This window comes from Excalfactoria chinensis, chromosome 23 (genome assembly GCF_039878825.1).
Source record: "Excalfactoria chinensis isolate bCotChi1 chromosome 23, bCotChi1.hap2, whole genome shotgun sequence".
Classification (NCBI taxonomy): domain Eukaryota; kingdom Metazoa; phylum Chordata; class Aves; order Galliformes; family Phasianidae; genus Excalfactoria; species Excalfactoria chinensis.
In genome coordinates, this window is record NC_092847.1 from 2,559,354 (window position 1) to 2,586,855 (window position 27,502).

Sequence of the window (27,502 nt, forward strand, 5' to 3'; positions counted from 1 at the left end):
GTAAAGAATGCAGGGAGAGCGGAGTATAAGGAAGAGTCTCATATCTACAGGATAAAGGAAAACGAGGGGAGAAGGAAAACAAGGGGAAAAGTTGGATCCTCTACATTTAATAAAGGTTTTCCAGTGGGTTAAAAACAGCCAAATATCCCTCAAAAGGAAGGGAAAAAAAAGCTGTATTCCAGTTCCTGCCAAGTGCCTTTGAGTTCCCATGGTGCGTGCAGGAGCCTGCCTCAGTCCCAGCACTGGAAAACACAGCTGCAAGGGGCTGGGTGATGCAGGAGGGACACACAGCAGGAGGGGATATGCAACAGGAGGGAGCAGGCAGGAGGATTCAGGAGGAGCTGATCCCTTTGCAATGCTTCCTATAGGGTCGGCCAGCAGAGCAGCCAGAAGCAGCTCCATGGGCTGAATTCAATGCCTGGGATCAGAAAATGACTCCGCAGCCTCCCTGCCCTCCTCTCACTTTCTTCTCTCCCCACCCTTTAGAAGAGGTTAAAAACAAGTTCTTAAGCAAAACAAACCCAGAATAAGTTCTGAGTGGGAGTGAGGCGCAGCGATGCCAGGTGATGAAGGGGGAGGAAAAGTCCCCACAGGCAGCAGAGCACAACTGGAGTCGGGGCTCAGCAGCATCCACAGCAAGGCTGGCAGCTATTGCTTACCACAGCATCCTCATGCTATGTAACAACAGATTACAACAGCAGCTCCCCCCACTCACAGCACGGATGAGGTAGGGCTGAGGGGTGAGATGAGTGCCCCAAGGGACTCAGGAAGGGGCAGAGCTTCTGCAGTGCTGTTATGGGACCAAATGTGGGCGAAGTGATTCTTATCAGGGGAAAGTTGGGTCTGAAGTTAAAGAGCAGAACTGGGAGCAGCAAAGGCTGCAGGGAGAGCACGGTGCCCACCTCCTATAGCACTCCCAGCCCTCTCACACAACATCAATGGCACGGGGTTTGCTGCTGCCTGGACATAGCAAAAGAGCAGCGGATGTGACATGTTTTTCCCTTGGACTGCATTCACTTAACAAATAACAGCAAAGCTCCCGCAGCGCTCCAAGCAGGCAGCACAAGGACTCTAAGTTCTCAATACACAACACTCAGTGCTTGGCCACAGAGCTCTCAGTGCTCCCCTTGGAGCCGGGGGGTGCAGCCCTAATGGGGTTCAGCTCAGCCTTCGTAAGGAGCAGAGTGAGGTGAAAAAGCAAATGCTGCCTCTGTGGTTTCCTCCTTGGGATGCAGAGAGGTGCTGCCCTGCGTGGAGGGTCCCATCCAGATGGGTGCTGCAGCTGCATGCATCCAGAGCCAGAGGGCATTAAAAAGGAGCCCCAGCCACCTGCAGCACTCTGCCTCTTGATGTTCTCCGAGTGAAACTTGATGCTGTTCAGCAAGGACACACCTCTTCCAGGGTGTTGTGCAAAATTCTGCATTTTAACGTAGGGACAGGAAATATGAACAGAGCCGGGCAGAGCCCGCAGCAGCACCGCCAGTTAGGCCACAGCTCCCCAGCTCCGTGGGAGCAGCTCGAAGTGTTTGCTTCTCTCACCAACCCCACTGTGACTTCCCAGTGCTTTGGGAGCCGCGGCTCCCGCACCAACAGGTCCTGAAGGATTGGCACTGCTGCTGCCTTCGGGAGCAGTTCTGCAGTGGCTGTTTTCCTCCTTTCTCTTCCTGCTCCATTTCCTGCGATGGGTTTGTTGCAAAAGATTCTCATCCCCGTTTTGGGACTGGTTTTGGCCTTCTGTTTTTATTCGTCGAGGGAGAATTTCAAACCTGGTGAGTATCGAAAGGGAATCGGTCCATAAGTAAAATATTAAAAGCCACACAGGAGCATTTGGTACGGGGATGTGCAGAGGTTGGACCAAGCCTTTGTGGCAGGGCTGAGGACGGAGAGCAGTTTTAGCAGAGATCTGGACTGTAATGGAAGAAGCAACACGCAGCTCGCAGGGGAGCAGGGAGGCAGGTGCTCCTGAAGCAAAGAAGGCTTTGAGTGCTCTGCATTCAAGCACAAACTAAAGCTTCCGGATATGGTCTTTAAGTGTTGGATCGTAAGTTCTGCAGCATGCACTGTTGGGGTGTTTTTCATTGCTGGGGTGTTTGTATGTTGCATCCTGATGCGTTAAAAGCTGTTGAAGGAGCCAAGAACTGTGTTTCTATGGTCAGTTCAAGCTGCAGCTGCTCCTGGGTACAGCATTTCCAGGGGAGGGAGAGGATGTGTGGGACAGAGCATGAAGATCTGCATTCAGTTTGCCATTCAATGCTACTTGAAGGCATTAGGGGACTTTCTTTTCTTTTCAAATAGGGTTTGGATAAATTAAACCCCTGTGCCTTGGTCCCCAGAGATGCTGAAAGGGAAGCGTGTGATCGTCACCGGAGCAAGCACCGGCATTGGGGAGCAGATGGCCTATCACCTGGCACGGATGGGAGCCCACATCCTGGTCACAGCGCGGACGGAGGCGAAGCTGCAGCAAGTAAATGGCAAGCTGGGCACTCACACATGCACACACAGACACAGGAAGGCCAACCTCACATCGCAGGTATATACGTAAATACGGGCGCACGGAGCTGCAGCGGCACAGCCAGCAGATGTGTGCAGTTCTGCTCACAGGTGTGCAAAGGTAACGCTCTCCAGAGCTCCTGCATGCACAGAAATGTCCCTCCTGCAGGCATGCACTGCACGCCCTGTGATGTTTGAATTGCTCTGCAAAGTACACGTCTCCATATGCACAGGCTGCAGCCACACACCCTCATTCCACTGCAGTGATCTATCAGCTCCTGCTCACCCTACACACGTGATTCTAGCACAGACTGCACCGATAAGGAGCCAAATCACCTTGGGCCATGCATTCACCAAAGGAATAAACTTCAAAGGGAGCCTGAGAGATTCAGAGGCTCCCAGAAACCCTGCAGTGAGGTTTGGGGGCTGGGACGTGTTTTGGTGAGCTCAGCCCCCAGCTTGCAGGGCCTGATGCGCCGCGTTGCATCGCAGGTTGTGGAGCGGTGCCGGGCACTGGGGGCCAGCTCAGCACGGCTGGTCAGCGGCAGCATGGAGGACATGGCCACCACCCGGCAGCTGGTGGAGGTGGCCGAGGCTGAACTGGGTATGTTTGCAGCTCCCCAGCACGCCGCTTTGTTGCTGTGCATTGAAAAAGCATAAAGAAGTGGGGATGGGAAGAGGTTTCCCCTCATTCTATGCCCTGCAGCCCAGCCTGCATCACTCTAGCAGAGCCTAAACTGCCCTCTAGATTTCATCACCGTGCCCTAGTAACATCCTGTCCTGATATCACAATCTTGGGTTCCATCACTGCTGCTATCAGGGGTGAAGCCACGCAGCAGCTCACAGCGGCATCGCTGTTGTGGTCATGGGTCATCAATGCAGAATGGCAGTGCTCAGCTCAGTGCTGTGCCTCCCCCTCCCAAAATGGGCCCATGTAGCCCAGGAGAAATCTCTCTTTGTGCAGTGTTATTTGTGTTTCAAACTGTGTGTATGTGTTTGTGTGGGGGGAGGGAGTCACAACAGTTCTCATCTGGGACAAGTTAGATGAGTCCAGCATGTTTTTATTGGCAGCCACCATCCAGGCAGTCCCAGCTCCAGAGATGGCCATAGCTTTGACCCAAAAAACCGAGCCCAAATGACACTGACCCCAAAACATTCTGGTTTCATTGGTTCTGCTGTCAAGAAAGGCTCCATCCTGCCCACAGCAGCCCCCCTCCCACCCCAAACTAACACCCACTCCTCTGCTTTCAGGAGGCCTCGACATGCTGATTCTTAACCACGTTGGCAAGTCGTACTTCAATTACTTTGATGGGGACGTTGGGCACGTCCAGAAGCTCCTGCACATCAATTTCCTGAGCTACGTGGCCATGACAGTCTCTGCCCTACCCATGCTGAAGCGGAGCGGGGGCAGCATCGTGGTGGTCTCTTCCATGGCAGGTGAGTGGGAACGAGGGCTGGGAAGCGGGATACCACAGTCTCCAGGTCTTTTTCACATTTCTCAGTGTTCTGATGCAATCCCACTGCCCTCACCTTGCTCCCAAAGGAGCCTGATGATTAAACCCCACACCCAGCAGTGCAGAGGAGCTCATGTAGCTCCAGTTCTACAAAGAAAAAGGGGAAATGCTGTCATTTCTCACTGCGCTGTTCCTCTGATGACTCGCTGTGGTTTGCCAGGTCAAGATCCTGCAAATGTTTGCAGAGCCTTTTCTAATAAACTTCTGCTAAGTCAGGAGATTAAATTAACAGCAGCTGCAGACCCCGCACTGCTGGCTGCCGGGAATCGGCTCCGCTCAGCACCCAGAGGCAGGAGATTAAACTTTGCTCCATGGCTGCTGCCTGTTGCTCACACCTGAGCAGTGCTGTGAGATGTGCTGCTGGACTTCAGACTGTAGCAGAGCTGGAGGCTGACAGGATTCCTCTGTAGTCCTGCTGCTCAGGTGCCAGGCTGACCTTTCCCCTAACATTAAACTCCCTTTGGCTAAAATCCTTTATCCGATGAAGTGCAAAACACGGGCTTACATGATACAGCTTTCCATGCTTTAATGGAACTTCACTCTGTGTCCAGGTAAAGTTGGGTTTCCCTTTACCGTCCCCTACTCTGCAACTAAGTTTGCCCTGGATGGATTTTTCAGCTCCCTGAGGCAGGAATTCAGCATCCAGAGCGTTAATGTTTCCATCACCCTCTGCATCCTTGGCTTCATTGACACTGGTAAGCTCCATCCATTCCATCTGGCTGCCCATCATGCTAACAGATTCATGCCCTCCAGTGCCCCCACCTCCAGTGCTGCTTTTCCTGCTGTAGTGGGAGTGAGTGCAGCATCACCTCTGCTCTCAGAGGGCTCCTGCCTCTCTTGCACATGGTCACAGTGGGGATGGTGGGGTTGGACTTGGGGATGTTAAAGCTCTTTTCCAACCTTAACGACTCCGTGGTTCTATGAGAATCAGCCACTGTGCTCAGGCTGGGACAGACTAAAATTCAATGAGTTTAAATGGAAACACCGGCCGTATATCTCCCATTAATCTCACCTGATGCGGTGAGCTACAGGAGTGAAAGCATCGGTGGGAGCGACTTGAAGCTGCTTCTGTTTTCCAATGCATAAACTACATCTAACTGTACCAACAAACAAGGCAGCCTTCCTCAGCTCCCCCAGCTTGCTCATTTCAGGCAAACCCATGCAGAGGACAAGCAGTGGGCAGCCCGAGCCCTACTGAAACCTCTCTTGTTCCTCGACTAGAGAACGCCATGCGTGCGGCCGCCGATGTTCTCCTAACGTCCCCGGCTCCCAAAGAGGAATGCGCCCTGGAGATCATCAAGGGAGGAATCCTGCGCCAGCGCGAGGTGTATTACCGCTACGCATCCACCAAACTGCCTCTGTTGCTGCGGGATTGGGCCGCCGAGCTGCTGGACCTGCTGGTGCGGCAGCGGTACCGCCCCGAGCGGCTGCGGGCAGCCTGAGCCGTGCCGAGCAACTGCAACGCCGGGCCGACAGCCGCCTCTGCTGGCCGCAGCCGTGCCTGCAGCCCTCCCCATCTGTTACCTTTCATTACCGCCTCGCCCCGAGAGGAGCCGGCTGGGACCCCCGGCTGAGGATTCCCGCAGGTGAACCCCTTCCTGCTTGGAAGCATCCATCCTGGTTGGAGCCTTCCCCAGGCCTGAGCAAAGCAGTAACTAACTGATTATTAAGTGCAGCTTACTAACCTTGTTGTGTGCTCTGTGGGTTTTTGTTGTCTTGTTTTTTAACCTCTTTTTTCCATTCCTAAACACTGCTGCAAATGGGTATCATTCCATTGACTTGCCTTTCTCTGATCACTGAATATTGCAATAAATCATTATTTCATTGGAAGAACAACAGTCTAGCCTGGTTTTCATTCAGCTTAAAGGCCAAGTTCAATGCAAATCTATTCACCAAGTTAACTCTTTGGGGGTACAGTCCCTTACACAGACACTAACTGCAAAATGCCCCCGGACACGCAGTGCTGCTTTGGTGTTGTTCTGCCCAATATCTGTATGAACCTGCATCACAGTGGTCACTGCTGACCAACAAAGCCTCATGGCAACAGAGAGGAAAGGAAAACTGGGCTCAGTTTTAGACATGAAATGGAAGAAAGCAAGCTGAGAGGCCTGAAAGGGGGAACCTGAGGGGGGACAGAGGTATCCCAGCCCCACCAGCAGTCACCAAACAACATACCCACATCTCCATCAGGCAGCAGCTTCCCAGGGTGGCCTCAGAAAACACCCTGGACATTGACAGGAGGAGAAGGGTGCAAAGAGTCAGCCCAAAGTCCAGCACAACGCCCTCTATTAGGTTAATCTTTGCTAAACAGCAGCGAGCACAAAAGGAATAGGCACCAGCAGACCTGCAGGGATCAGCTCAGAGCAGCCATTGCTCTCCGGGGCCACGCGTTTGCTCCCACCCGAGTGCTGGCAGAGGGATGGGGCTGCTCCTGAAGGTTCTCATCCCCTTGCTGGGGCTGGGGCTGGCCGTGTATTTTTACTCAGGACCTGGGAATTTCAGCGAAGGTAAGTCATTGAAAATGCATGCCTAGCAGTAGGCAGCCGGGCTGCTGCCCAGCCTACACTGCTTCGGGGGCCTCCAAAGCAGCTGAAAAAGAGAGTGCAGGAGGTGCAGGCAGTGGGAGCCCTCCTCCCCATGCAGGAGGAGCACAAGGGGTTGCATGTGGGTCCGCCAGGCTCACATTCTTGCTCTCAGCCAACGGATTTGTTTTGGAAACACGCAGTTAACCTCTGTAAATATTTATTCATTTTCTTTGTCAACTCCTGCCAATGGCAGAGAAGCTCCATGCTGGGCCGGAGCCTGGCTGGGGGATACAGCAGCAGCTGCATCCTGCAGCAGCACGGAGGAGCCGTGCACAGGGATGTGGTACAGGCTGTGCACAGCCCTGAGCTCTGCATCCCCTCCAGAGATGCTCCGGGGGAAGAGAGTGATCGTGACAGGAGCCAGCAGTGGCATTGGGGAGCAGATGGCGTATCACCTGGCACGCATGGGGGCTCACGTGCTGCTCACAGCGCGGACGGAGGCCAAGCTGCAAAAGGTGGGCAGCAGCACTGTGAGCATGGCTGCAATGCAAACCCCTGTGGGCAGGCAGAAGCTCAGATAGCCACCCATCCCATGCTCACAGGGATGCTAGATTGCAGGCAGGTTCCCCAGCTCACCACCATAGATTGTATTTGCACAGTATTTAGCTACTGCAGAGGAAATGTCCCTCTGAGGACTCTCCCCCAAGCAAAGGGAGGAGGGTTGTCAGCCACCCCCAACACCCCAGCCAGTGCCTCTCTTGCTGCTCCCAGGTAGTGGACAAGTGCCTGGATCTGGGTGCTGCATCTGCCCGCTATGTGAGTGGCTCCATGGAAAGCACAGCCTTTGCTGAGGAGGTGGTGAAAGAGGCTGAGAACACCTGGGGTGCGTAGCAGGTGCCCAATAACCTGTGCCACATTTTGGGGCCACCCTGGCCACCACAATGCAGCCTGGGGCTGAGATGCTGGCTGCCAACACTCTGCTTCCAGGAGGCCTTGACATGCTCATCCTGAACCACATCGGCCACAGCTATTTTGACTTCTTCAACGGAGACGTGGATCACGTGCGGAAACTCATGGAGACCAACTTCCTCAGCTACGTGGCCATGACCACATCTGCCCTGCCCATGCTGAAGGAGAGTGAGGGCAGCATCGTGGTAGTCTCATCTATTTCAGGTGAGCACACAAGGGCCTGTCTCTCCCTGCCATGTCCCTGCCTTGTGCCCTCCCTGCTTATCTCTGTGCATACACTGCAGCCAGTGCACTTCTGATCACACGTTATACATACATTTACCATACAGGTATATATGCATGAAAATGAGAACAGTGCAGCCCACAACAAAGGTCTTTCGTGCCACGTGCTGTGCTTTAAACACTCCTGCATTTCTTTCCTTCCCTCAAGTGCTTAACATAGATTGCTCACACCACAGACTTGTAGCTATGGGAAAGGCAGGGGCAGGCAGAGCCATGCAGCCCTGCACCCACCCAGCGCAGGTGAGCTCTGACCCTGTGCCTCTGCCCAGGTAAAGTTGCCTCCCCCTTCACTGCTCCCTACTCTGCGACCAAGTTTGCCTTGGAAGGATTTTACAGCTCCTTGAGGCATGAATTCATCATAGAAAACGTCAACGTTTCCATCACGCTCTGCATCCTGGGCTATATCAACACAGGTAAGCTCGGCACCACTGAGGCTCACAGATAGAAACCACAGACCTGGTGCAACACAGCTGTCCTTCTGTCACTGCAGAGAGCGCGGTGAGGGCGGTCTCACACGTCATTAATCAAACACCAGCACCCAAAGAGGAGTGTGCACTGGAGATCATCCGGAGCGGGGCACTGCGGCAGCGTGAGCTGCACTACCCTGCCAGCACCGTGACCCCAACGCTGCTGCTGCGGGATCTTGCCCCCGAGTTTCTGGATGGCCTCATCAGGAGCAACTTCCGAGTGGAAAACATCAAGAGAGCACCAGCAGCCCAGGGCTCAGGGCATTAGCACAGCTCTGAGTGGCCAACACTTCCCCATGGGCAGCGGTGCCTCCAAAATAGCCCACCCTGAAGCAATGCTGGGGACACTTCTGAAAGCAGCGTGGCTGGGAACTGCCTGCACAACACGGGGCACCGGGAGCCTACGACACAACACAAAAATGACTTTTATTTATGCTGCCTGCAAATGGCTCCTTGCAATTAAGAGGAGCAGGCAGTGGGGGGCACCAGAAGGGCTCTATAAGGCCAGAATTAAGAGCAGGCTGGGGGATGCAGGCAGCATCCAGACCCCAGCTGCTCCATGCGCATCTCACCCACATCCATCCCAAAGAAGGAGTTAGTCAAAAGGTTTTGGATATGGAAGGCACCGGACCTGTAGAGAACAGCCCCCATGCAAAGGCATGCATCCTTTGCCACCCAGCAAAGGCAAACAGAGGGTCCTCACACTACATTGGTTTTTCCCTGTACCCTTACTTCCGAGCAGTAAATCCTACATTACTTTGTGACATCTCTGGTTTGAGTTTTGTTCCTCTTCCACTGGAGTATGCGCAGAGTCCCTCTCAGCACGCAGCTGCTTAAACCCACCCCATGATTTGCATTAATACAGCTTTCACTTCTCTAAGACCTTAATGAATTTCTGCTGTTCGTGACCTCTCCTAAAATACTCTTTTTTTTTCCCCCCCTTTTCAATCTGTGAGAAGCCTTACAATAATAGCATTACTCCCCGGATTTCCCCTACCCCCAAAGCAACCTGGAGCGATTCGGTCACCTGGTGCTGCCGAAGCCCCAGGATCAGTGCTGTGATAAGGGAGGTGGCTGTGGGGACAGGAGGCAGTGGGAGCTGCTGGCACCCCAAGATAAACCCCACACCCCGTGCTGCGCGAGCAGGACAGGAACCAGGACTCGGGCTGCAGCCCCAACGCTTCCTGTTCGACAGAAAGAAACACAGCAAGGCAGCAGCAGCACGAAGCTGTGGGCATACAGAGGACAGTGTTTGTGCCCTGCAGCACCGGGGCACAGCCAGGTAAGTGCCTGCAGCCCTGCAGCTCCAGCGCTGCCCCCTCACCACGCACCTTCTTCCACCCCTTTGTGATGGACATGGGGAGGTGGTAACATGAACCGGCACGAAACGTTTCTTGTTGTTTGTTTCCCTCGAAGCAAGAAATGTAAAGGTTGGAAAGCAAAGCTAAAGGACACGGTTGGTAATTAGAGAGGGTAACTTCGGGCAGCGGCAGAAGGATATAGGGTATTTGCTCACCAAGAAGGCCTCAACGCTTTGCTCAGCTTGGGGTGAGTAATGGACCGTGTGCTTCCTTAAGCCTTACCTTGGTTTACAATAGCTTCTGGTTAACCCAAGTGCTGCAAGGCGGCCTGAAGGATTCCTAGGTGGGCAATGGGGCCCTGGCGGGCGAGTGAGCCATAGATGGGAACAGCAGGGTCATTATGGTATGGATAATAACATGTGGAAATAGCCCGCTCAGCCTCTCAGAGCCCCAAACCCCTCCTGCTGGAAGCACATCGCAGTAAGAACCACCCAAAAAGAGGAACGCTGCTGGAATCACCCAGGAAGCATCAGGTAAAATTAAGAGATGCTTCAGAAGATGTTGGAGGCTTCACAGAATGGGATATTCAGACACAGAGCACAGGGAGTACCGCCCACCTCCTATAAGCACCGGATCACCCGGCCCCACAGCCCTGTGCTACAGCAGTGCTGCGGTTTGCAGGCACTTCCTCTGCCCTGTGCAGGAGCTGCACGCTGGCTGCTGGCACATCCAGACCAAAGGAGAGGCTCAGTGCAGACTAACAAGCATGGAAGTGTTATATACATAAATGGGTTTTTACTTGCTCACATTTTTTTCCCCTCCGTTAAACTCAGTGACTTCCTAATTGCTTGAGACAGAACGAGACCAACAAAGCTTTGCTGGGAGGAAACTCACCCTGCAGATGTGTGCAGTGCTATAGAACAGGTGCCCACCTGGTTTGGACCACAGAACACCCCCAAACACCAAGCAGAGGTGGAATTTGTGCCCAAGGCAAAGCGGTAGCAGCTGGGTCAGCACCCACGCTACTGGGTGGGATGGGTTACCTTGTTAGCACCAGACAACAAACACATCCCATTGTAAACCCCACCACCCCTTGGTTTTGGCAGGACGGGGGGTCCCACCATGATCAGCCCCCCAGAACGGGTCCGACCACGGCGTGCAGGTGAGAGCTACGAGGAGAAGTGTGAGCGGCGGCAGGAGACACGTGAAGCCCTGCGGCGCCGTGGCCATGCACACAGCACCCGGCGGATGGGCCGCAGCGAGGAGCAGCCACAGAGCCCACGGCAGCGTGAGTTCCTGCGCAGGAGGAACCTGGGGGACACCCCTGGGGAGCTCAGCACACCCATCCTGCTGCAGGTAATGCTTCACCCCACACCACGTCGAGGCCTGATGCACAAAGCGGCTGCACGCCTGCAAAACTGCATTTGTTTATGGACTGCAGCAGCTGAGGGCAAAGGGTGGTGATGCACTGGAACAGGTTGCCCAGGGAGGTTGTGGATGCCCCATCCCTGCAGGCATTCAAGGCCAGGCTGGATGTGGCTCTGACACCCATTTCTCATTGCAGCGCCCATGGAGTCACCCCGTGTGCCCATCCACACTCCCCCCACTTGGGCTCAGCAGTCCTACATGCATTTTGGCTGAAGCCATCCCTGGGCCACACACCTCTACAAGCACCCGAGGTAGGTGAGGGATGCTCAGTGGCCCTTCTTCTTCCCCTGAGCAACACAGCTCCATGTTCCCGCTGCTCCTGGTTACAGCTGCTCCTCCTCAGTGCCGCTCAGCAGAGCTCAGCACATGCACATAGAGGAGCTTTGGGGCCCCAGGTGCATCCTCTTGCTTTTGTTTCCACAGGAACTCAGACTCCTGCAAGCACGAGGCTGAAGGACTCAGGCCAACAGACAGAGTAAGCCCTGCTCCCCCTGGCACAACCCAGCCTTGCCCACTCCCTGCTGCCATAACACACAGCCTGCAGATACCTGCACTGTGCACCACAAGGGGAGAGCCGGTATCTGGGCTGCTGTAAGGTGTAAATTCACCTCATGAGCGTGCTCTCTTTTTCCATTTCAGCTGTGGAAATACAGTTTTCAGTAAGGTAAGCGATATACACACGATATGCAGCCCTATCCCCACTGTTGCCTCCAGCTGATTTCAAAGTGTTTGGCTGTTGTTGCCCATTTGTTATTTGTTTGTGAACTGAAACAACCCCGTGGTCTGAAATACTTCTCCTTCCCTGCAGGAAATCGTGCAGCTTTCTGGCTACCTGAAGGTAGGCACCAGGCACCACGAGCAGCCCTGGAGCAAGAACAACCATATGTTTTTATCATTATCAGACCAAGGGCTGTTTCCTCACAGGAGGCACTGCACCGTGAGCTGCTGCTCAAGCAGAAGATGGTGATCCTGCAGGAGCTGCTTGCAACACTGCTGCACGCCTCGGAGAAGTCCTGGCAGGTACAGGCAGCTGGGGGCTTTGCCATGGGGCAGGGACAGGCAGACTGCACAACCACAGCCCCACACATCTTGCTATTGTGGGTCTTAGCATAGCACTTTGGAGATGCTACACGTGCAGCGCTGTCTGCAAAACAGACTGCTTCTTTTCTTGCTCTCCCCTTTCTGTTTAGGGCAAGTTGAATATAAACTCAGAAAGAAATTGAGGGGACATGTGCTTGGAATTTCCTCACTTTGTCCTTATCAGGAGGTGAAATGGAGGCGATGCATTTTAGGGCTCGTTCTTTAGGGACATATGAAGTGTTTTATGTAGGGTTACCGAATCAAATATGAATACACGGTTCATCATACCATCAGAAAAAGGGTTTGAAAGTTCTGTTGGGGCACAAAAGCAGTGATAGGATGAGAGAGTATAAAAAACAACAGCGTTAGATATGCTGTGGTTAGAAGCTTCCGCCTTCGTTTGCTTCTTCAAATACAATGCAGAAGGAAAAAACACCGACACACTGCATGAAGCAGCCATGAAACCTCAGATTAGAAACAGGTGGGTGCACTTTGCTTCTTGCTGTCTTTGCTGCAGAAGGGAGGCTTCCCTCTGCCTTTCATTGGGGCTATGAATTAAACTAATTCACTCACTGCTGGTACAGGGCAAAGCAGGCAGCAGTGTGCTGGGAGGGGGCTGCTCGGTGGCTGGGTTTGGATGTCCCTTGTATGCTGTGGCAGCTTTTAATTCCTTCCACTATTTGGGGTTTTAAAGAGCTGGGTATGCAGGTACACGGGTGATCTGGCAGCAGCTGTTGAAGTGGTCACAGAGTGATTTAAGGGGATGCTCATGGATGCTTCTAGTTTGAAGGAGAAGGTGCATGATGCGCAGGATGGAAGCATTGCAGTGCAGGTGCTGATCTCCCCGTGGTTTTATCTCCAGGATGGAGACTCTCCTGCCACAGCTCAGCTCTGGTCTGTTGTAAAACTGATAGCTTCAAAAGTACCAGCAGGTACAGAAAGCATAGTCTCTCCTATGGCTAGTAAGGGTAAATTACTTTAGAGCTGATTATTTCTTTAATACATTTGCTTCCCTTCCTGCCTTCTAAAGTTGAGCCCACAATGCTTGAAAGCACCTTAGAATATAAGCCCTGTAGAATATAAGCTTTGTCACATCCCATGCTTTACTGTGACTTTGTGGACCCATTTTCCCAGCACGAGCACTGTGTTTGTGCAAAGTGGAAGCCCTCCAGAAAAAGCAATTCTTGCTTTACACCAGCTATTCCAAAGGGCTCACACAAAGGAGTATCGCAAACAGTTTATCAGCCACAGGACAACAACAAGAAGAGTTTTAAAGACACTGAAGTGGATCTTAGAGAGAAGAACAACAACTACTGCCATCCCACGTATCTGCACAAACCCACTCAGTCTGGTAACAGGCAGTTTATTCCCTTTAGGGAAATCTCAATACCGTATGTTCTCCTGCCAACTTATAAGCTGCATCTCCATAAAAGCAGCATCTCCATAAAAGCAGCCTGCCAGCTCATTTCTCCTTTATAGCATAAGAAGGTGCTGGTGCTCTGCTGCCCTGTACTTCACACAGTGCACAACAACCATGAAACACCACTGCCCTCCTTTGTGAGCCTCTGCATACAGCAGAACAAATGAACCACAGAGGAAAGACAGGCATAATAACTCGTATTTTAAAATGCTCTTCAATATGCCACCTACTTTCTAAGGGGACACGGCCCTCAGGCTATTTTTGTACTGACAACTGAACTGGGAAGCTTTATTCTTTGGGACTGTAAACTTATTCCTGTGCCAATTTAAACACTGCTAAGACACCAGAGAGTCAGGTTTGGCTTGGGTCTGACAGCTCTTCCTAGAACATTAAGGAGCTGCTTATTCAGAAGCCCAGCTTCAAACAGCAGCAAGCAGAGATGATAATGATGCTCTCAGTATCAGTAGTGAACAAACAGTGTATATGAAGTATATGAACTCTGCTAGAAATTTTACCTGAATTTGTATGCAGTCTGGTTTCACAAAACCAAAGTAAAAAGCCTAACAAACAGTGAGAGGATAACAGGAAAAACAGATCCTTGTTGTTGTCATCCCTCCTCCTGGGCCAAGCAGCAGTTCTCCATCTGGAAGGTCTCTATGTGTAAAGGTTTAACTTCCCCCACAACCCACTTATCCTGAGAGTGAAATCTTACTGGAACTCTAAACACTGAAAATACTTTGACCAAATTTAACCACAATATTATAGAAGAAAATGGACAAAATACCCCGAAAGCGTTGGGAGGTAGAAAGTGTAAATTGTGATTACACACACTGGTTCAATTGTTTTTCCTCAGGGTCAGCTGAATGAAGATAAACTCAAGTGTAAACTGAGGGCCCTGGAAAATCAGCTGCAGGCCTGCACCCAGGTAAGGTCTGATGGTCTGAGCAAAAAGCAAGGGTGAAGAAAGGCATGAAAAACTGAATCATGTCATTGGGTCGGGTCTCAGTTTCTAGAGTAATCTGATTAGATATGGACCTGAAAAGTATTTTTCCTCTTTGCTGAAGCAAATGTTTCACAGCAAATTAGTAGTTGCATTTACACAGAGTGGATTTGCTCATATTCAGTCTTAGCGAGATTAAGAATGTCCAATAAAACCCCTCCAGCGCTCTAATTCTTCCTTTAAAGAGTTACTCAAAGGAGTGTGTGAAGAACATCCTGATAGAGATGGAGGACCAGAAGCAGACCTACGAGCAGAAAGCAAAGGAGGCTCTGCAGAAAATGCTCGAGGACAAACTCCAAGCTGAGCAGCAGCTGCAAAACTCTCAGGTAAGAAACACGTTTGACACCTGGCTTTGCTTTAATCTTATCCTGGCCCCTCATTTCAGTTTAGCATTTGCAAAGATGCAAAATCAGTTTTGTTTTGTTTTTTTTTACTGTTACCATCCTAAGTCCAAAGGTAACGACAACCTGGGCTCATTTTGTGCTGTTTTTAATGACCTGATGTGGGGCTCATATCTGCTTCCCCCAGAGATGCCTGGCAGTGACGAGGGAGGACCTTGCCCTCTGGAAGGAGCACTACACGATGCTCAAATCCGAGTGGGCCCAAATGGCCAAGGCACACAGCGAGCTCAAGAGCAACCTCCACACCCTGCAAAGCCAACTGCAGGTACATCAGACCCCTGTGGGAGCAATGGCCCAAGGGAGCCCATGTTTTCTGATTTGCAAACAGCCCATAGGCTGAGATCAGCAAAGGGCTTTTGCATTAAATGAAGTGCTGTTACTTCACATCCAGTCCTTGCTTTTCGCCACAGCACATGGCCACACAGAACGAGGAGCTCTGCCAGGCCCTGGATCTCCTGCAGCACGACCATGCTGAGCTCCAACAGCACGCTGACAACCTGCAGCAGGACAACCAGCTCCAAGCCAAGCAGATCCGCAACATCGAAGGTACCAATCCTCTAGGGAAGGGCAGACAGCAAGGAGATAATCTGAAAGCCCTGGTTCTTGGAGCCTAGCACACCCAAAGCAATCCCTATCTGAATGCATTGCACACCTCAGCTTGCAGAGAGCCTTTGGTTTCCAAAGGGTCCCAAATGAAAGATTAAAAGGGTTTCAAAAAGAAGGATGGAATGGGAAACTCTCAAACCTGCACGCAGATATTTGCACAAACGCTGGTTTTCTTATTATTTCAGGTAAATTGCAAAAAGAGCAAAATCAGAAGCTAATATTGGAGGCAACTATCAGCCAACTGCACAGTGAGTAACACAAAGAAGCACCATGTAAAAGCTCTGCATTACTGCTGTAGCAATGACAGCAACTTGTTTCGTCCCCAGACCTGATGCAGAACCAGACCAACGAGCAGAAAACACAGGAAGTGATGGTGCAAAGGAAAGGTCAGCAAACTTTCTAACTTCCACCTAAAGCTGCCTTGACTTGACATGGGAATGTCAGAAGTGACTCCAGGAGAAGTCTGTATTTGCTTAGAATAAAGGATTATATTAAAACTACGCAAAACTAGTTATGATTCCGCGATTATATTTTGGTAGTTACCATTAAAACACGAGTGTATTTACGAGGCAGATGATTTACAAGAAAATAAAGAGTTTTCATTTCAAGTTCTATTTCAGTGGCTATGCCATTTTGGAACAAAATAATCAGTTTGAAGCTGCAATTACAGCTGTACTTCTAGAAAGCAGTAAAAGACACTTAAACTCCCCTTCCATTGCTGGTAACTGCTTGGAAACGTTTCTCTAAAGACTATCAGCTTTCATCTACAGGAGAGGCAAGTCTATGATAACCAACTGAGCTCCTCTCTGTGCATAGCTTACAAATATTAGCGTTAAACTGTGCTGAGTAGTGAAGCTACAAAGCAAACCGGAGGCCGAGATGTGTTTCTCACCAGCAGCCTGTTTTCTAGATCAGGTTTTCACCATGCAGACCCCACCTCTCACTCCTGCCAAGGAAATGCAAAATGCTCTGACCGAGCATCCCAAGGAGAAGGCAGAAGAAAGCCTGAGGGATGAGATGCAGGAAAGGACATCCCAGCTTACAGCAAAGGAGAAAGAGGTGAGGAAGTTACTGCTGGGACAAAGCGACCCTGACAGGGATTAAGGTGCCTTTTAGGTGCTCTCAGGAGCATAGAAAAACAGCATATTAAAGCTCCTGGAGGCAGACAGAGCTGCAGGCTGCACCTGGTACCCACCACAAGGATTTTCTCTGCTTTATTTCTGTTGTGATACCAGCCTCAGATGAAGCTCACAGCATCTGCAGGCAAGGACAGGGCACCGAGCAACCGTGTCTAGAACCACTGCTACAGGCAAACTCATTTCTGCTCACAGGGCACTCACAGGAAATAAGATAAAGCCAATCTTTAAGAACCAAAGTCTTAACCATAAAGGAAGCCTGGGAGGGGGAACTAGAAGGAGGGCTCAGAAATAACAGGAAAATCTGCATATAACAACCAAAAAAACCCTCAGTTTTCCAACCTTCTGCAAGGTGCTTACCACACAAGTACTTATTTCAGGACATAAAACCAATAGCACAAACTGCCCCCCATCCCACACATCTTACTGCAAAACTCAGATAATAGAGACTTATAAAAAATAAATAAATAAATAAGATCCATGACTTACCAGAGCTGAGAAGCACATCAGGACGTGTTCGTGTTCCACTAACTACTCCAGGACTGAATCCCCACCACCTGTGGAAGGGGCTTAGCTGAGTATAATCAAAGCAAAAGGGAACAGCTGTGAGTGCCAGCTGCATCAGCTTGCACAGGACATGAACCCCTGCCATGATTTTACAGCCCACATCTTCCTCCTGATCTGTGCTTGGTCAGAAGAAATGGTGATTATTTTTATCCCTCACACACATGATGTGAAAGATGGCAATAGAAGCAAACAGATCACAGGATGGGAGCAGCCAAGGCACTGCCTGAGCCCCCACCTAACACTGAAACCTGCTCTGTCCTTTGTAGGTATGTATGGGCACACGAGCAGCAGAAGGGCAAATCCCCCCTCGTCACACTGCTCTCACACAGGTGAACCACCAGCTGCTGTGGGGTGCTTGAAGTCACAGGGCTCCCTCCCCCTGACCCATACCTCTATTCTTCTTATCCTCTCCAGTGCCAGGAGCTGCGTGCAGAGCTGGAGGCGCTGAGTGAGGAGTACCGCTGCTGCCTGAGCTGCCTGCACCAGTGCCGCCAGGAGCTCAACCAAAGCCAGATGGTGAAGGTGGGACCGACTTTCACCCCTTCCTTGTGGCAGCTGCACATCACTCCGGGAAACACTCCTTTCTTTGGGGGCAGTGTGGAAGGATGAGCAGGTTTCTTCTCCCCCATCATCTCCTGGTTATGCTTGTTTCCTTTTGCAGACACAACGTGGTAACTGGCTCCCTCTTCTGCTGGCATTGATAGTAATGGCCACAGCTGCTGTGCTGGCCAGCTACAGACCATGAGCTTCAGTCACCTCCATGCAGAACTGACTCCTGACCTGCTGGCAGCAACCTGCCCTCACTGCAGTGCTCCTTCTGCCTCTCCTTGCCTGCTTCATACCCCAAGCTGGTCTTGGCCAGACAAACTGACATGGCTCCAATAAATGTGGGGAGATCAACCTTCTATTCCCTGTGTTGGTTATTCTTCAACTGAGGGTTGCGTTGAACACAGCCATTCAACTGGCACCTCTTGGACTCATGGGGGCAGCAGGGACCGTGTATCCCGTGCAGTTTGGAGCTAAGCTGTATGCATATAGAGAAACAACAATGCAATTCCCTTCGTTTAATGTTTCAATCTTTACTGACATCCAGCAATAAAACCAGGCCTGCATGCTGCCCAGCCCAGCTTGTCCTGTGGCCGAGCACCCTCAGCCATGTCTGCTTCTCTCTCATGCTCAGCACATTAATTTGGCAGAGCCACGTTTTTCCACCCATCAGAGCTGTGAAGGCTTTATGGAAGTACTTGTCCCTTGCTAAGTGTGGGCTCAGACACGAGGCGTGACACCACATCACACGCACAGTACAGAGCCTACAACAAACTTCACAAACGAAGAATACTGCCGTGTTAGCATTTTTTTTATTAATCCTCAGTCGTTCACAGCAAATAAATACACCCAATAACACACTCTGCAGTCAGAATCCAGGCTGTGGAGCTGCTCTGTGTGTTTATCCACATACTTGGGACATGCATAGACTTGATCCACACCTGGCCTGAGCGGTCAGGCCCAAACCCATCTGGTTGGTTCTCGGGGCCTCTCAAAAGTGGGTTCCCCACCTCACTCCCTGAGGCATATTGAGGAACAGGGTGAAAAGCCAGTGTTTGTCCGTCTGTTTGTCACAAGGCAACTGCTGGCAGCAACACCACCTCGCTGGCAATGCAGAGATCGGTGAAGTCGCTCTGTGCACAGAAGTCATCCCTCAGCTCTTTGCTCCAGGCATCCAGCACCTCCTGCAGCTCCACGCAGAGGCTCTCGGGGATACTGAAGGAACAGATCTGCACCCGGAGCCCTCCCTGTATCCTAGGGCAGGAAGCCTGGGCTGTGAACACCCTGAGTGGCGTCAGCGCCAGGCAGTTCTCAGCACCCTCCTCCACCGGGAAGGTGTAGGCTGCTGGATAGCCCAGCAGCACCCCAAACACCGTGCAGAGATTCCAGCCCGTGGCCACGACCTCACTACAGGACACAGGGCTGTTGGCAGCCTCCTCCACAGCCACGAGGTGGGCCAGGAGGGCCTCGAGGTGACCCCTGATGGCTGCAGCCTCAGCTGGGCCGCAGAGTGCAGGACTGGACCGCGTTGCTGCCACATCCATGAAGGGTGCAGGGTGGGCACGGAGTGCGGCTTCCAGCTGTCGGCGAGCCCGGCCCGGGTGCAGCAGCAACACCTCGCCCGCCACATCCAGCAGGTGCAGGCGGCACAGGCCCAGCCCGGCCTCCCGCAACCGCTCCACGTAGCTCCGCAGCTCGGCGGGTCCCGCCGCCCCGCAGTCGTATAGCAGCGCCGGCTTCAACCCCACCGCCACCGCCAGCACCTCTCCGGCCAGCTGAAGGGCACGGGCTGCCGCCAGCCGCCGCTTAGACCCGGCCCCCAGCGCCTCCCGAGCCGCCGCCACCAGCTGCGGGGCGAGCAGGGCGCCTTGCGCCTCGCCGCGGCCCGCGGGGCCCATGGCCAGGCCCCGGCCTAGAGTAGCTGCGCACCCGGCGCCCACGGCTTCCGGCCCGGCCACAGCGCTACGCAACGCCGGGGCGGAGCGGCCTGCACGGTGGAACGGGGCGGAGCGGCCTATGAGGCGGAGCTGCTGCCTCGTACCCCTGAACACGAAAGAAGGCGTAGCAGAGAGCTGCTGTGGCCGGGGGATGCAGCTCAGAGCTCCCTCTGTCTTCTGAAAGCACTCGTGGAAATAGATAATGAAATAGAAAGCATAGTGGAAGAAACAGCCGGCCTGAGAGCCTGCAGCTACAGGCTGGTTAAAGAGAAATAAAGTAAGACAACATAACGTTAAGACAAATTTAATAGAGTACAGGTTAATTTTTAACTCTCTCCTGATCAAGCGTTTATATACAGGATGTCAGTATTTGGTTTAAAAAAAAAATATTACAGAATTAAAAATCTGATTTATACATAGCGGTAGGTTAAGCAAGCAGCTAAAAACAGTGATGGAACAAAAAAAAAAGCATTCCTTATTTCCTTTATTTATAACACTCCCCCAAATAAAAGCACCATGAGACTGTGGAAATTCAATCAGAAAACCAGATTTACAGATTCCATTCAGGTTCAGGCAAGGCACTTGTCAGAGTTGTCTTGTATATACAAGGAAGGGAGGACCGAGTGCCTGTCACTGCGCGGGCAGTGGCTGTGTCATATGCATGGTTGGGGCCTGCATTGGCCACCCCTCCTGATGGGTTTGCAACAGGCGGTACAGCTGCTTCAGGTGAGCCACAATGTTGTCCTTGATGTCAGGAGTAGAGATCTGGAGCCGCACACTGCCGCTGTCAAAGGAGCGCGTGAAGTCACCAGAAAACATCTCATATATCATCCGGGCCACAACAGGGATGACCTGTTGAAGAAATCCATCATTTCAGCCTAGCCATCACACAATACAGTTCTGTTCTTCAGCAAGGACTCCTTGCCAGAGAAGTTCCCCTGCAGGGTAATTTCCACAGACACCTAAAGCAAACTCACAGCTCAATGCTATTTGGCTCACGTTTGCTGTAACAAAATCCAGCAGCCCTGTTGGGGTTTCCCCCCTGCCAGTGGTCACAGCAGAGAAAAACAGTTCTCCAATGGGTATCAATCTAGAGCCAGCTCCAGCAGGGCTGTCACATGTCATCCCAAGGCCTTCATTCCTACCTGAACCACGATCAGCTTTCTCTCCCGAGGTTTTCCATCAGGCCACTCTTCCCCAAAACAGAAATAGATCTCAAATGGTGGCTGCTTCTCAATCTGTCCTTTCTGGTGGGCAATCAGCTCTAAGAAGAAAAGCAGAAGGCTGTAGGTTTTCCACCTTTTGGATAGTAATGCTTACCATGGTCCCACCCCACTACACTGTGCCAGGTCTCATCTATGCACTGTCCCTTGCCAGAGCTGCTTCTTACACACCCACAATTACAGCCTGTTTCTTGAATACAGAAAAGTTTTCTCTAAAAGCAAACCCACCAGTAGCTCTCAGAGCATTAAATGAGTGCCCAGCCACTCCAACAGAGGTCAGGGGAAGCAAGGACAACTACTTATGTTCCATGCATATACAAACTAATCAAACCATCCAAACCAACCCCCAGGACAGACTGCCCTTTCCAATAACGTCACCAAGGGCCCACACCAGGATCCAAAATGACCCTCCAGAAGCAGAAGCTACCTACCACTTAGGAACGTTTCCAAACAGAAGAGTTTGACCTTCTTTTGCCTCTCAATCAAATTTGGTGTCGTGGCAGAAGGTGCACAGGGACCGGACCAGTACACCTTGCACTGGCAGAGCCGCACAGCGTAGATGGCATGGCCACTGACCTCCAGGATCAGTCCCCTGTCCATAACATCCAGCAGCCGACTAGTGAAGATCTTTTGCTTTTCATTGGTGATTTGCTCTGTTCCTGGAAACCTTACTTGCTCCAAATTAATCGGCCCAAAGAGCTCTTCCTGGTCTGGCATAGGACCCAGCTCTCCATAGAACAGTCTGCATCCCTGCGGGTTGCTCACCGTTGTCGTCTGCCCAGTCTCCTTTCCTCGATATTCGAACTTGATTTCTAGGTCTGTCACTAAAAGAAACTGTCAGTAGAACTTTTCCTGGACCTCTGCACATACATCAGCAGTAGAGACATATCATGCAATCCAAGCTAGGCTTGCAGGGATGTTTTAGCTATACACAGATGCTAACAAGCAAAAAGGATTAAAAAATGGTTTTGACTTTTTAAGTGCAATGACAGAAACACTACAAACCCGTGAACGTACTTGGAAGAGAGCTGATCCAGAGCTCCGGGCTGCTGAAGAAGTCATGCTGCAGAGCAGTCGGGGGCATCTCCATATCCAGAGGTTCGTTCTTTGGCCACACAGCTTCAGGGCTGCAGTTCTCTGCACTGGCTGGAGCCATTGGAGAATCTACAGAAGGGAATTGACTCTTTCCTAAGCCAAGTCTTGAATTTCAAGCATGCACCAATATACAAGCAAATAAATTCACTATTACATTACAGACTATGGCACCAACCATTGATATTAAGAAATGGAAACGTCTCTTGAATAGGGACATGCTGAGATGGATTCAATTCTTCCTCTTCATCCTCATCAAGATCATTTTCCTTCTCATCCCATGGAGCTGAGCCAGTGGACCCTGCAAACAAGTGCAGATTGGGCAGACAATTGGTTTGAAACACTGCAGTGCATTTCTTGACAGAATATATATATAGTTTTCATATTGGCTTTGCACAATATCAAAAGAAGAATAAAACCTCACCCATACAACATTTTCAGCTTAATACCTGCTTTTAGAAAGCTGAGGGTACAGAAACTATCAACAACATTGGATTGCTTTTTTTTTAAGCAGAAAGCTGTGTGAAGATCCATTAATTTCAGTACGGGCATACTATGGCTCAAAGTCCTCTTTAGGTGCAGCTGGGCTTACAGCAGCTGCCAGGCACTGCACACAAAGGCAGCTCGGGAGTTAATGCCACGCAGGGAAAGGCGCACGCATTGGACAAATGCCGGCTCAGTAACCAGCTCTTGTGCCAGCAAGGCCCTCACCTGGATTAATGATTGATCCCTGGGACTGCGGGATATCGCACACTTCATAAATTTTCACGGGATTCATGGGCACCTCCTTGGTGCCATCATACATCAAATTAAATTCCCGGCTTTTGTTAAGGGCACATCGCAGCTGGGCTTTCCATTTTGCAGGGTCTGGTTCATCCACTCCTTCCTGGTACTTTCCTGTTTCCACAGCCCATGCCTGGGGACAAAGTACAGCACCGTGCTCAGTCCAGCCCTCACAACAGAGTCAATTTTACCAGAAATAAAGCTTAGAAACAAATTTAGTGTGAAAACCCTCTCTTGCAGAAGTCTTAACCTCAGCTCTTCTGATAACAGCAGCGGATATTCCATCCTTAATAGCTTTTCCCATTAAAAGGAGAAGGAAAAAAAATAAGCATATATGAAGATGCATGATCTGAATGTGTAAGTAAAGCACTGACCACACAGAATTGTGCACTGAGTCTCTCTGGGTGCCTCAGCTGTGGCCTAAAAACCATTTCTGGAAGCATATCCTGTGCATGGGATGGATTTGGTTACAGTGGAGCAGAGCAGCCCCAGGCACCAACATCAGAGCATCAGTCATCCACAGACCATGCAACCACACATCAGGGCTCTCATGGTCTGAAAGGGTTAAAGAACTGCACACCTTTCCAGCGCAGTGCCAAGCTTGGCATCCAGGTGCACAGAGTGGCATTTCAGAGAGCCAAGAAAGAGAACAAAATGCACCTGGAAAGTGTTACTGAAACTCCTATAGAGCTCTGGGGACAACAATTCGGCCCTTTGTCTCTGTGTAGCCAAGCTTCTCCCTCCCTCACCTTGAAGATGGTGTTCTCCTCCTCGTGCTGCGGGCTGTGCCGGGTTGCATGTTTCCAGGGGATCTGGAACCTCTTGGCTTCTCGGTTCAGCCAGATGAGGCCGGGGTACATCCCACTGTCCACCTGGGCCACGAGCCACGGCTTCAGGCGCACTCTGCGCGGGTGTAACGCCATGGTCTACAAAAGATAGAGGTGATAGCAGACCAACTGCAGCGGGTTGGTTGAGATTCCTCTTGTTTACAAAGTGAGCTTCATGAAAGAGCACCCTACGAGGTGCTGCTGCTATCGGTTGTTGTGATTTCAGTGTGCAATAACTAACTCGGTTCCTCAATGCAGGAGAATCATCTGCAAACATCACCGCAAGGTGCTGACCTGTGCTAACTGCGATGTTTATCCAGGAGGACATGGACTGCAAGTCCACGCTCATGCTAGAAGTCAAGTAATGCTGCCTTAATGGCTTCTTAAGAAAACAAAACTGCAGTTAAACTACGAATTGGATGTGTTAAGTAGTATCAAGTAGTATCGTGTTGCTGCTACATTTGTAACCAGCAATATTCTTCATCCGGCTGCAAGGCCAAGATGGAATAGAAAGCCATAGAAAGCCAAATCATGCCTGCCTCTCATAGAAAATAAATCACCATGTGCACGGCGTGTTGGCACTGCACCATTGGGATCAAATTGTCCCCTGGATGACAACCAGCCTCTGTCAATACCAGATGTTACAATGCTTTATGACCTTTTATCACCAATGACTTTGTTGACACACTACGAGAGCAAACCAACTTGAATCCATTGCAGCAGACAGTGACTCAGCCCCTCACAGCCTTCAACTTCCAGCCCATGAATCCACGACCACCGGGTGCTGTGAGGGCAAGACGTTACCCAACAAGAGCTCAGGGGGGGGGGGGCTGAAGGATGAACAGCCATCTCACAGCCCAGCAATGAAAGTCAGAGCCGGCCGCAGTCGAACACGCAGCATAACAGCATGCAGCACACCCGGATACCACCACACTGCATTGGATCTGCTCGTGGAACACGGGGCTTTCTGCCCTGACCCGGAGCTGAAGGATGCTCCGTGCCCCTCCTGCCTCCCTCCTGCACACCTCTCCCCATAGCGTCGCAGCCCACGGGTTCTCCCAGCACTTTCAGGCTCTGCCAGCACCGCCAACACTCAGCACCTTCCCAGCCTGCTCACAGCGCCTCCAAGGAAGGAAGAGGCGTTCTCTGGGTGCAGCTTTGTAGTACCACGGGCTGCCACCTCATTCCTTGCTTGTTACCTTTGTTTGATGACATTCTCGTGCGTCTGGTGGATTATTATTACTTTTTCTTTCCCAAAGGCAAGCAGCTCAGCCCTCAGTATCAGCATTCCCACCGACCAACACACTGAACTTTCATCCAGTTACCTGACACTCCATCACCCCCCCCCCGCACAGGGAACCTGCGGCTCCCACATTTCAGAGCTTTGTACATCACCACTTCCCCAAAGCCCCACAGTCCGTCCCCTCCCGTCCCTTCGGTGCGGCTATTAACCCTTTGAGCACGATTAACCCTCACAATTCCCACGGCAGGGTTCGAGGGAAGGGTCCTCCCAGCTGCTCGGTCTCATAGCTGTGCTATGGGAGCAGCTATCGCGACACGGGGGGGACGAGACCCACCCCGTCCTGCCTCCAGGCCTCGCCTCTGCCCACTTGAATGACATCGCCTAAGGCTAACGGCGGCACGACCCGTGCAAGCAGATACAGAAGGCAATAAACGGACACTTTCGGCGTGCTTCGCCCTCCCTCTGCCGCCGGGCCGGGCAGTTCCCTCCCCTCCCAGCCCGGAACGGGACGGACACCTCCCGGCAGGAAACCCGAGGGAGCGCTGCCACCCACTGAGCCGATTCCTCTCCCCATCGGCCAGCTCCATTCCAGCTCCGACGCAGCCCCGCGCCCCGACCCGCTCTGCCGGTACCGAGCACCGAGCGCACCCGGAGGGCGGCCCCGCACCGTCGAGCCCCCCCGCACTCCCGGCCCCGCTCCACTCACCGCTCCGCTCCGCCGGGAGGTGCCGCAATGAGGCAGGGTCCGCTCCGCGCCCCGGAGCTCTCCGCCGCCCCGCAGGGCCCGCGCGTGGGCGCAGCGGCGGGGCGGCGCGGGCGGAGGGGCGAAGGGGAGCGCGACGGCGGCGCGCACACGGCGACAGCTCCGCCCTCACCTGCTCAGGTGCGCCGGGCGCAGCCGCGACACCGCCCGCCCCGCTCCGCCCACGGCCGTGGGGCGGCTCCGCTGCGTTGCGCTGCGCTCCGTCCCCGCGGGTGGGGGCAGCCCCGGGGTCTGACCGCCTTCCTTTGTATTTTCTTTCTGTTCTTCGGTGGCATTTTTCAAAACGAAATGAATTCCGTCGTTTGTTTTTTTTTAATATTAATAATAATTATTATTCTTATTTACTCTTCCCCCAACTTCATAACCCATTTGGCCCAGCAGATCCACCCATTGCGTTTTAAGGCAAAACTGAAAGCCAGCTAGGATTAGCGCCCGTCCCCGCGCTCACCCACCTCGCTGCCTGCGGCTTCCCTCAGCATCCCGCCAGACTCGCCTCTCGTTCGCCTTTCATTTCTTTTCCCTGTAGGTGGGGAGCCGTGACTCAGTGGTGAATCTTGGTTTCAGGAGATCGCATAATGCTTCCCCATTCAGTTTCAATGAACTAGAAAAGACGGTGGGAATTTCCCTCCTCCTCCATCACCGAACACCGTGGATAGCGCTGAATCCTGTCCTTGGGAAGCCTAACCTACCCCCAGAGCTCAGTGCTAGGAGTTCTATATGCAGAATGCTGAGAACCTTCACGAGAACAGAAAGTAGAAGTTCATTTTCCTTGGGAAGTGTGCCTTGCAAGATGCCGAGTGCAAGGACAAACCTTTCAGCCTTCATTTGTCACTGGAGTGTGGTCATTGGAAGTGACACTGAGCAGGAGTTTGTCAGTGTAGTAACACCTCCATGTTGTTAGTCCTGCCACGTGCAAACATCGAATCATAGAATGGGTTGAAAAGGACCTCAATGATCATCTGGTTTCAACCCCCTGCTATGTTCAGGGTCACCAACCACCAGACCAGGCTGCCCAGAGCCACATCCAGCCTGGCCTCGAATGCCTGCAGGGATGGGGGTGATGCAATGGCCAATGTGGTGACCGACTGCAAAGGGACACTCGGACACCGGGCTGCAGCTGCCAGGCACACAACACAGAGCTCTGCAGGGCTCTCTTCCCCAAGTTCCTCCCGGGCAATGCTGCAGCATGTGGCAGCATGTTGTGCTGGAGAGCTGATGGGAAAGGAGCCGACTCTTTTTCCATGCTGTCGGCAGGGAAACTCTGCAATGTTTCAGCCATACGGGAAGTGCTCTGGGGATGTGTAATCAGATATTCCCCTTTGCAACTCATCACCCAAATTGCTCATTCCGATGTGATATTTTCTTAGCAGGTATCACCCTATAAAGCATTGATCCGAACCCTTCAAGGAGTCAAATAGAACCGAGTTCTTTATTATGGTGATCTGCATCTATTTTTTGAGGCATGCAGAGAACTCTGTTGGTTGATAAACTGTCCTTCATGCTTTGGGATGGATGCTTAGGGCAGCAAGAGTGTCTGCAGAGCAGTTCTCATACCAAGAGAGATGAGATTTCATTTCAATACCAAAGTCACATCTTGTATTAATCTGATTGCACGCCCTGAAATGAGCAGCAACATCAGGCAGACTTTATAGCCCGGGTCTCTTTCAGTCCTCTGTTCCTGGCTAGAAAAGCTTGTAGTCATCGAAACAATGAGGAGCCATTTTCTGTCCTGGGAACAGATTGCTAAGTTCCCATAAGGCAAAACACAATTATGCAATGAGGCAGCATACTGTCCCAGGCATGCACAGTCTTGTTATGCACTCTCAGCACTCGCATTCCAGCATGCAGCTGCTCACAGGAGTGCTGCACAAAATGGTGCAGAGCCCTTCAATGTGCTGCAAG

General features: G+C 51.8%; 5 protein-coding genes across 10 annotated transcripts; 3 read left to right on the forward strand and 2 right to left on the reverse strand.

Annotated features, from left to right (window-relative positions):
- Window positions 1–1,483: 1,483 nt before the first annotated feature.
- Window positions 1,484–5,740, forward strand: LOC140262018 (11-beta-hydroxysteroid dehydrogenase 1-like). The gene is made up of 6 exons (XM_072356094.1): window positions 1,484–1,769; window positions 2,334–2,464; window positions 2,983–3,094; window positions 3,742–3,927; window positions 4,556–4,699; window positions 5,226–5,740. Exons 1-6 carry the CDS (start codon window positions 1,682–1,684, stop codon window positions 5,444–5,446), a joined length of 882 nt encoding a protein of 293 aa, XP_072212195.1. The 5' UTR covers window positions 1,484–1,681; the 3' UTR covers window positions 5,447–5,740.
- A 559-nt stretch (window positions 5,741–6,299) lies between these two features.
- On the forward strand, window positions 6,300–9,007 carry LOC140262026 (11-beta-hydroxysteroid dehydrogenase 1-like). Its single transcript, XM_072356110.1, has 6 exons — window positions 6,300–6,511; window positions 6,914–7,044; window positions 7,301–7,412; window positions 7,517–7,702; window positions 8,050–8,193; window positions 8,271–9,007. The coding sequence occupies exons 1-6, from the start codon at window positions 6,424–6,426 to the stop codon at window positions 8,513–8,515; spliced, it is 906 nt and encodes a 301-aa protein (XP_072212211.1). The 5' UTR covers window positions 6,300–6,423; the 3' UTR covers window positions 8,516–9,007.
- A 403-nt stretch (window positions 9,008–9,410) lies between these two features.
- TRAF3IP3 (TRAF3 interacting protein 3) lies at window positions 9,411–18,091 on the forward strand. Of its 2 annotated transcripts, XM_072356114.1 has the most exons (18): window positions 9,424–9,529; window positions 9,664–9,795; window positions 10,655–10,904; window positions 11,113–11,227; window positions 11,400–11,451; window positions 11,616–11,640; window positions 11,785–11,814; window positions 11,901–11,996; window positions 14,330–14,401; window positions 14,662–14,802; window positions 15,005–15,142; window positions 15,288–15,423; window positions 15,669–15,731; window positions 15,810–15,869; window positions 16,394–16,542; window positions 17,453–17,515; window positions 17,601–17,708; window positions 17,848–18,091. In XM_072356114.1, exons 3-18 carry the CDS (start codon window positions 10,671–10,673, stop codon window positions 17,929–17,931), a joined length of 1,566 nt encoding a protein of 521 aa, XP_072212215.1. In that variant the 5' UTR covers window positions 9,424–9,529; window positions 9,664–9,795; window positions 10,655–10,670; the 3' UTR covers window positions 17,932–18,091. The 2 variants fall into 2 exon arrangements, with proteins under 2 accessions (XP_072212216.1, XP_072212215.1); XM_072356115.1 differs by lacking the exons at window positions 9,664–9,795; window positions 17,453–17,515 and having other exon boundaries at window positions 9,411–9,529; window positions 17,848–18,067.
- A 278-nt stretch (window positions 18,092–18,369) lies between these two features.
- Window positions 18,370–19,719, reverse strand: C23H1orf74 (chromosome 23 C1orf74 homolog). The gene has a single exon (XM_072356132.1). It carries the CDS (start codon window positions 19,628–19,630, stop codon window positions 18,803–18,805), a length of 828 nt encoding a protein of 275 aa, XP_072212233.1. The 5' UTR covers window positions 19,631–19,719; the 3' UTR covers window positions 18,370–18,802.
- Window positions 19,720–19,958: 239 nt separating this feature from the next.
- Window positions 19,959–26,083, reverse strand: IRF6 (interferon regulatory factor 6). 5 transcript variants are annotated; one of them, XM_072356076.1, is made up of 8 exons: window positions 25,391–25,499; window positions 23,517–23,693; window positions 22,696–22,900; window positions 22,163–22,285; window positions 21,910–22,056; window positions 21,324–21,716; window positions 20,815–20,933; window positions 19,959–20,521 (listed from the first exon to the last, which is right to left on the reverse strand). In XM_072356076.1, the coding sequence occupies exons 1-8, from the start codon at window positions 25,409–25,411 to the stop codon at window positions 20,300–20,302; spliced, it is 1,407 nt and encodes a 468-aa protein (XP_072212177.1). In that variant the 5' UTR covers window positions 25,412–25,499; the 3' UTR covers window positions 19,959–20,299. The 5 variants fall into 5 exon arrangements, with proteins under 5 accessions (XP_072212177.1, XP_072212176.1, XP_072212174.1 ...); XM_072356075.1 differs by lacking the exon at window positions 25,391–25,499 and adding an exon at window positions 26,053–26,078 and having other exon boundaries at window positions 19,960–20,521; XM_072356073.1 differs by lacking the exon at window positions 25,391–25,499 and adding an exon at window positions 26,053–26,083 and having other exon boundaries at window positions 20,003–20,521; window positions 21,910–22,080.
- Window positions 26,084–27,502: the final 1,419 nt, after the last annotated feature.

Coding starts and splice junctions, on each gene's coding strand:
- LOC140262026 (XM_072356110.1), top strand. CDS start 6,424: ATGGGGCTGCTCCTGAAGGTTCTCATCCCCTTGCTGGGGCTGGGGCTG. Junction 7,045..7,300: donor CGGAGGCCAAGCTGCAAAAG/GTGGGCAGCAGC, acceptor TGCTGCTCCCAG/GTAGTGGACAAGTGCCTGGA. Junction 7,413..7,516: donor AGAGGCTGAGAACACCTGGG/GTGCGTAGCAGG, acceptor CTCTGCTTCCAG/GAGGCCTTGACATGCTCATC.
- C23H1orf74 (XM_072356132.1), bottom strand. CDS start 19,630: ATGGGCCCCGCGGGCCGCGGCGAGGCGCAAGGCGCCCTGCTCGCCCCG.
- TRAF3IP3 (XM_072356114.1), top strand. CDS start 10,671: ATGATCAGCCCCCCAGAACGGGTCCGACCACGGCGTGCAGGTGAGAGC. Junction 11,228..11,399: donor CACCTCTACAAGCACCCGAG/GTAGGTGAGGGA, acceptor TTGTTTCCACAG/GAACTCAGACTCCTGCAAGC. Junction 11,997..14,329: donor CCTCGGAGAAGTCCTGGCAG/GTACAGGCAGCT, acceptor GTTTTTCCTCAG/GGTCAGCTGAATGAAGATAA.
- LOC140262018 (XM_072356094.1), top strand. CDS start 1,682: ATGGGTTTGTTGCAAAAGATTCTCATCCCCGTTTTGGGACTGGTTTTG. Junction 2,465..2,982: donor CGGAGGCGAAGCTGCAGCAA/GTAAATGGCAAG, acceptor GTTGCATCGCAG/GTTGTGGAGCGGTGCCGGGC. Junction 3,928..4,555: donor GGTGGTCTCTTCCATGGCAG/GTGAGTGGGAAC, acceptor CTCTGTGTCCAG/GTAAAGTTGGGTTTCCCTTT.
- IRF6 (XM_072356073.1), bottom strand. CDS start 26,079: ATGCTGAGGGAAGCCGCAGGCAGCGAG. Junction 23,694..26,052: donor GGGAAGCCGCAGGCAGCGAG/GTGGGTGAGCGC, acceptor TATCTTTTGTAG/ACCATGGCGTTACACCCGCG. Junction 20,934..21,323: donor TTTGGAAACGTTCCTAAGTG/GTAGGTAGCTTC, acceptor TTTTCTTCTTAG/AGCTGATTGCCCACCAGAAA.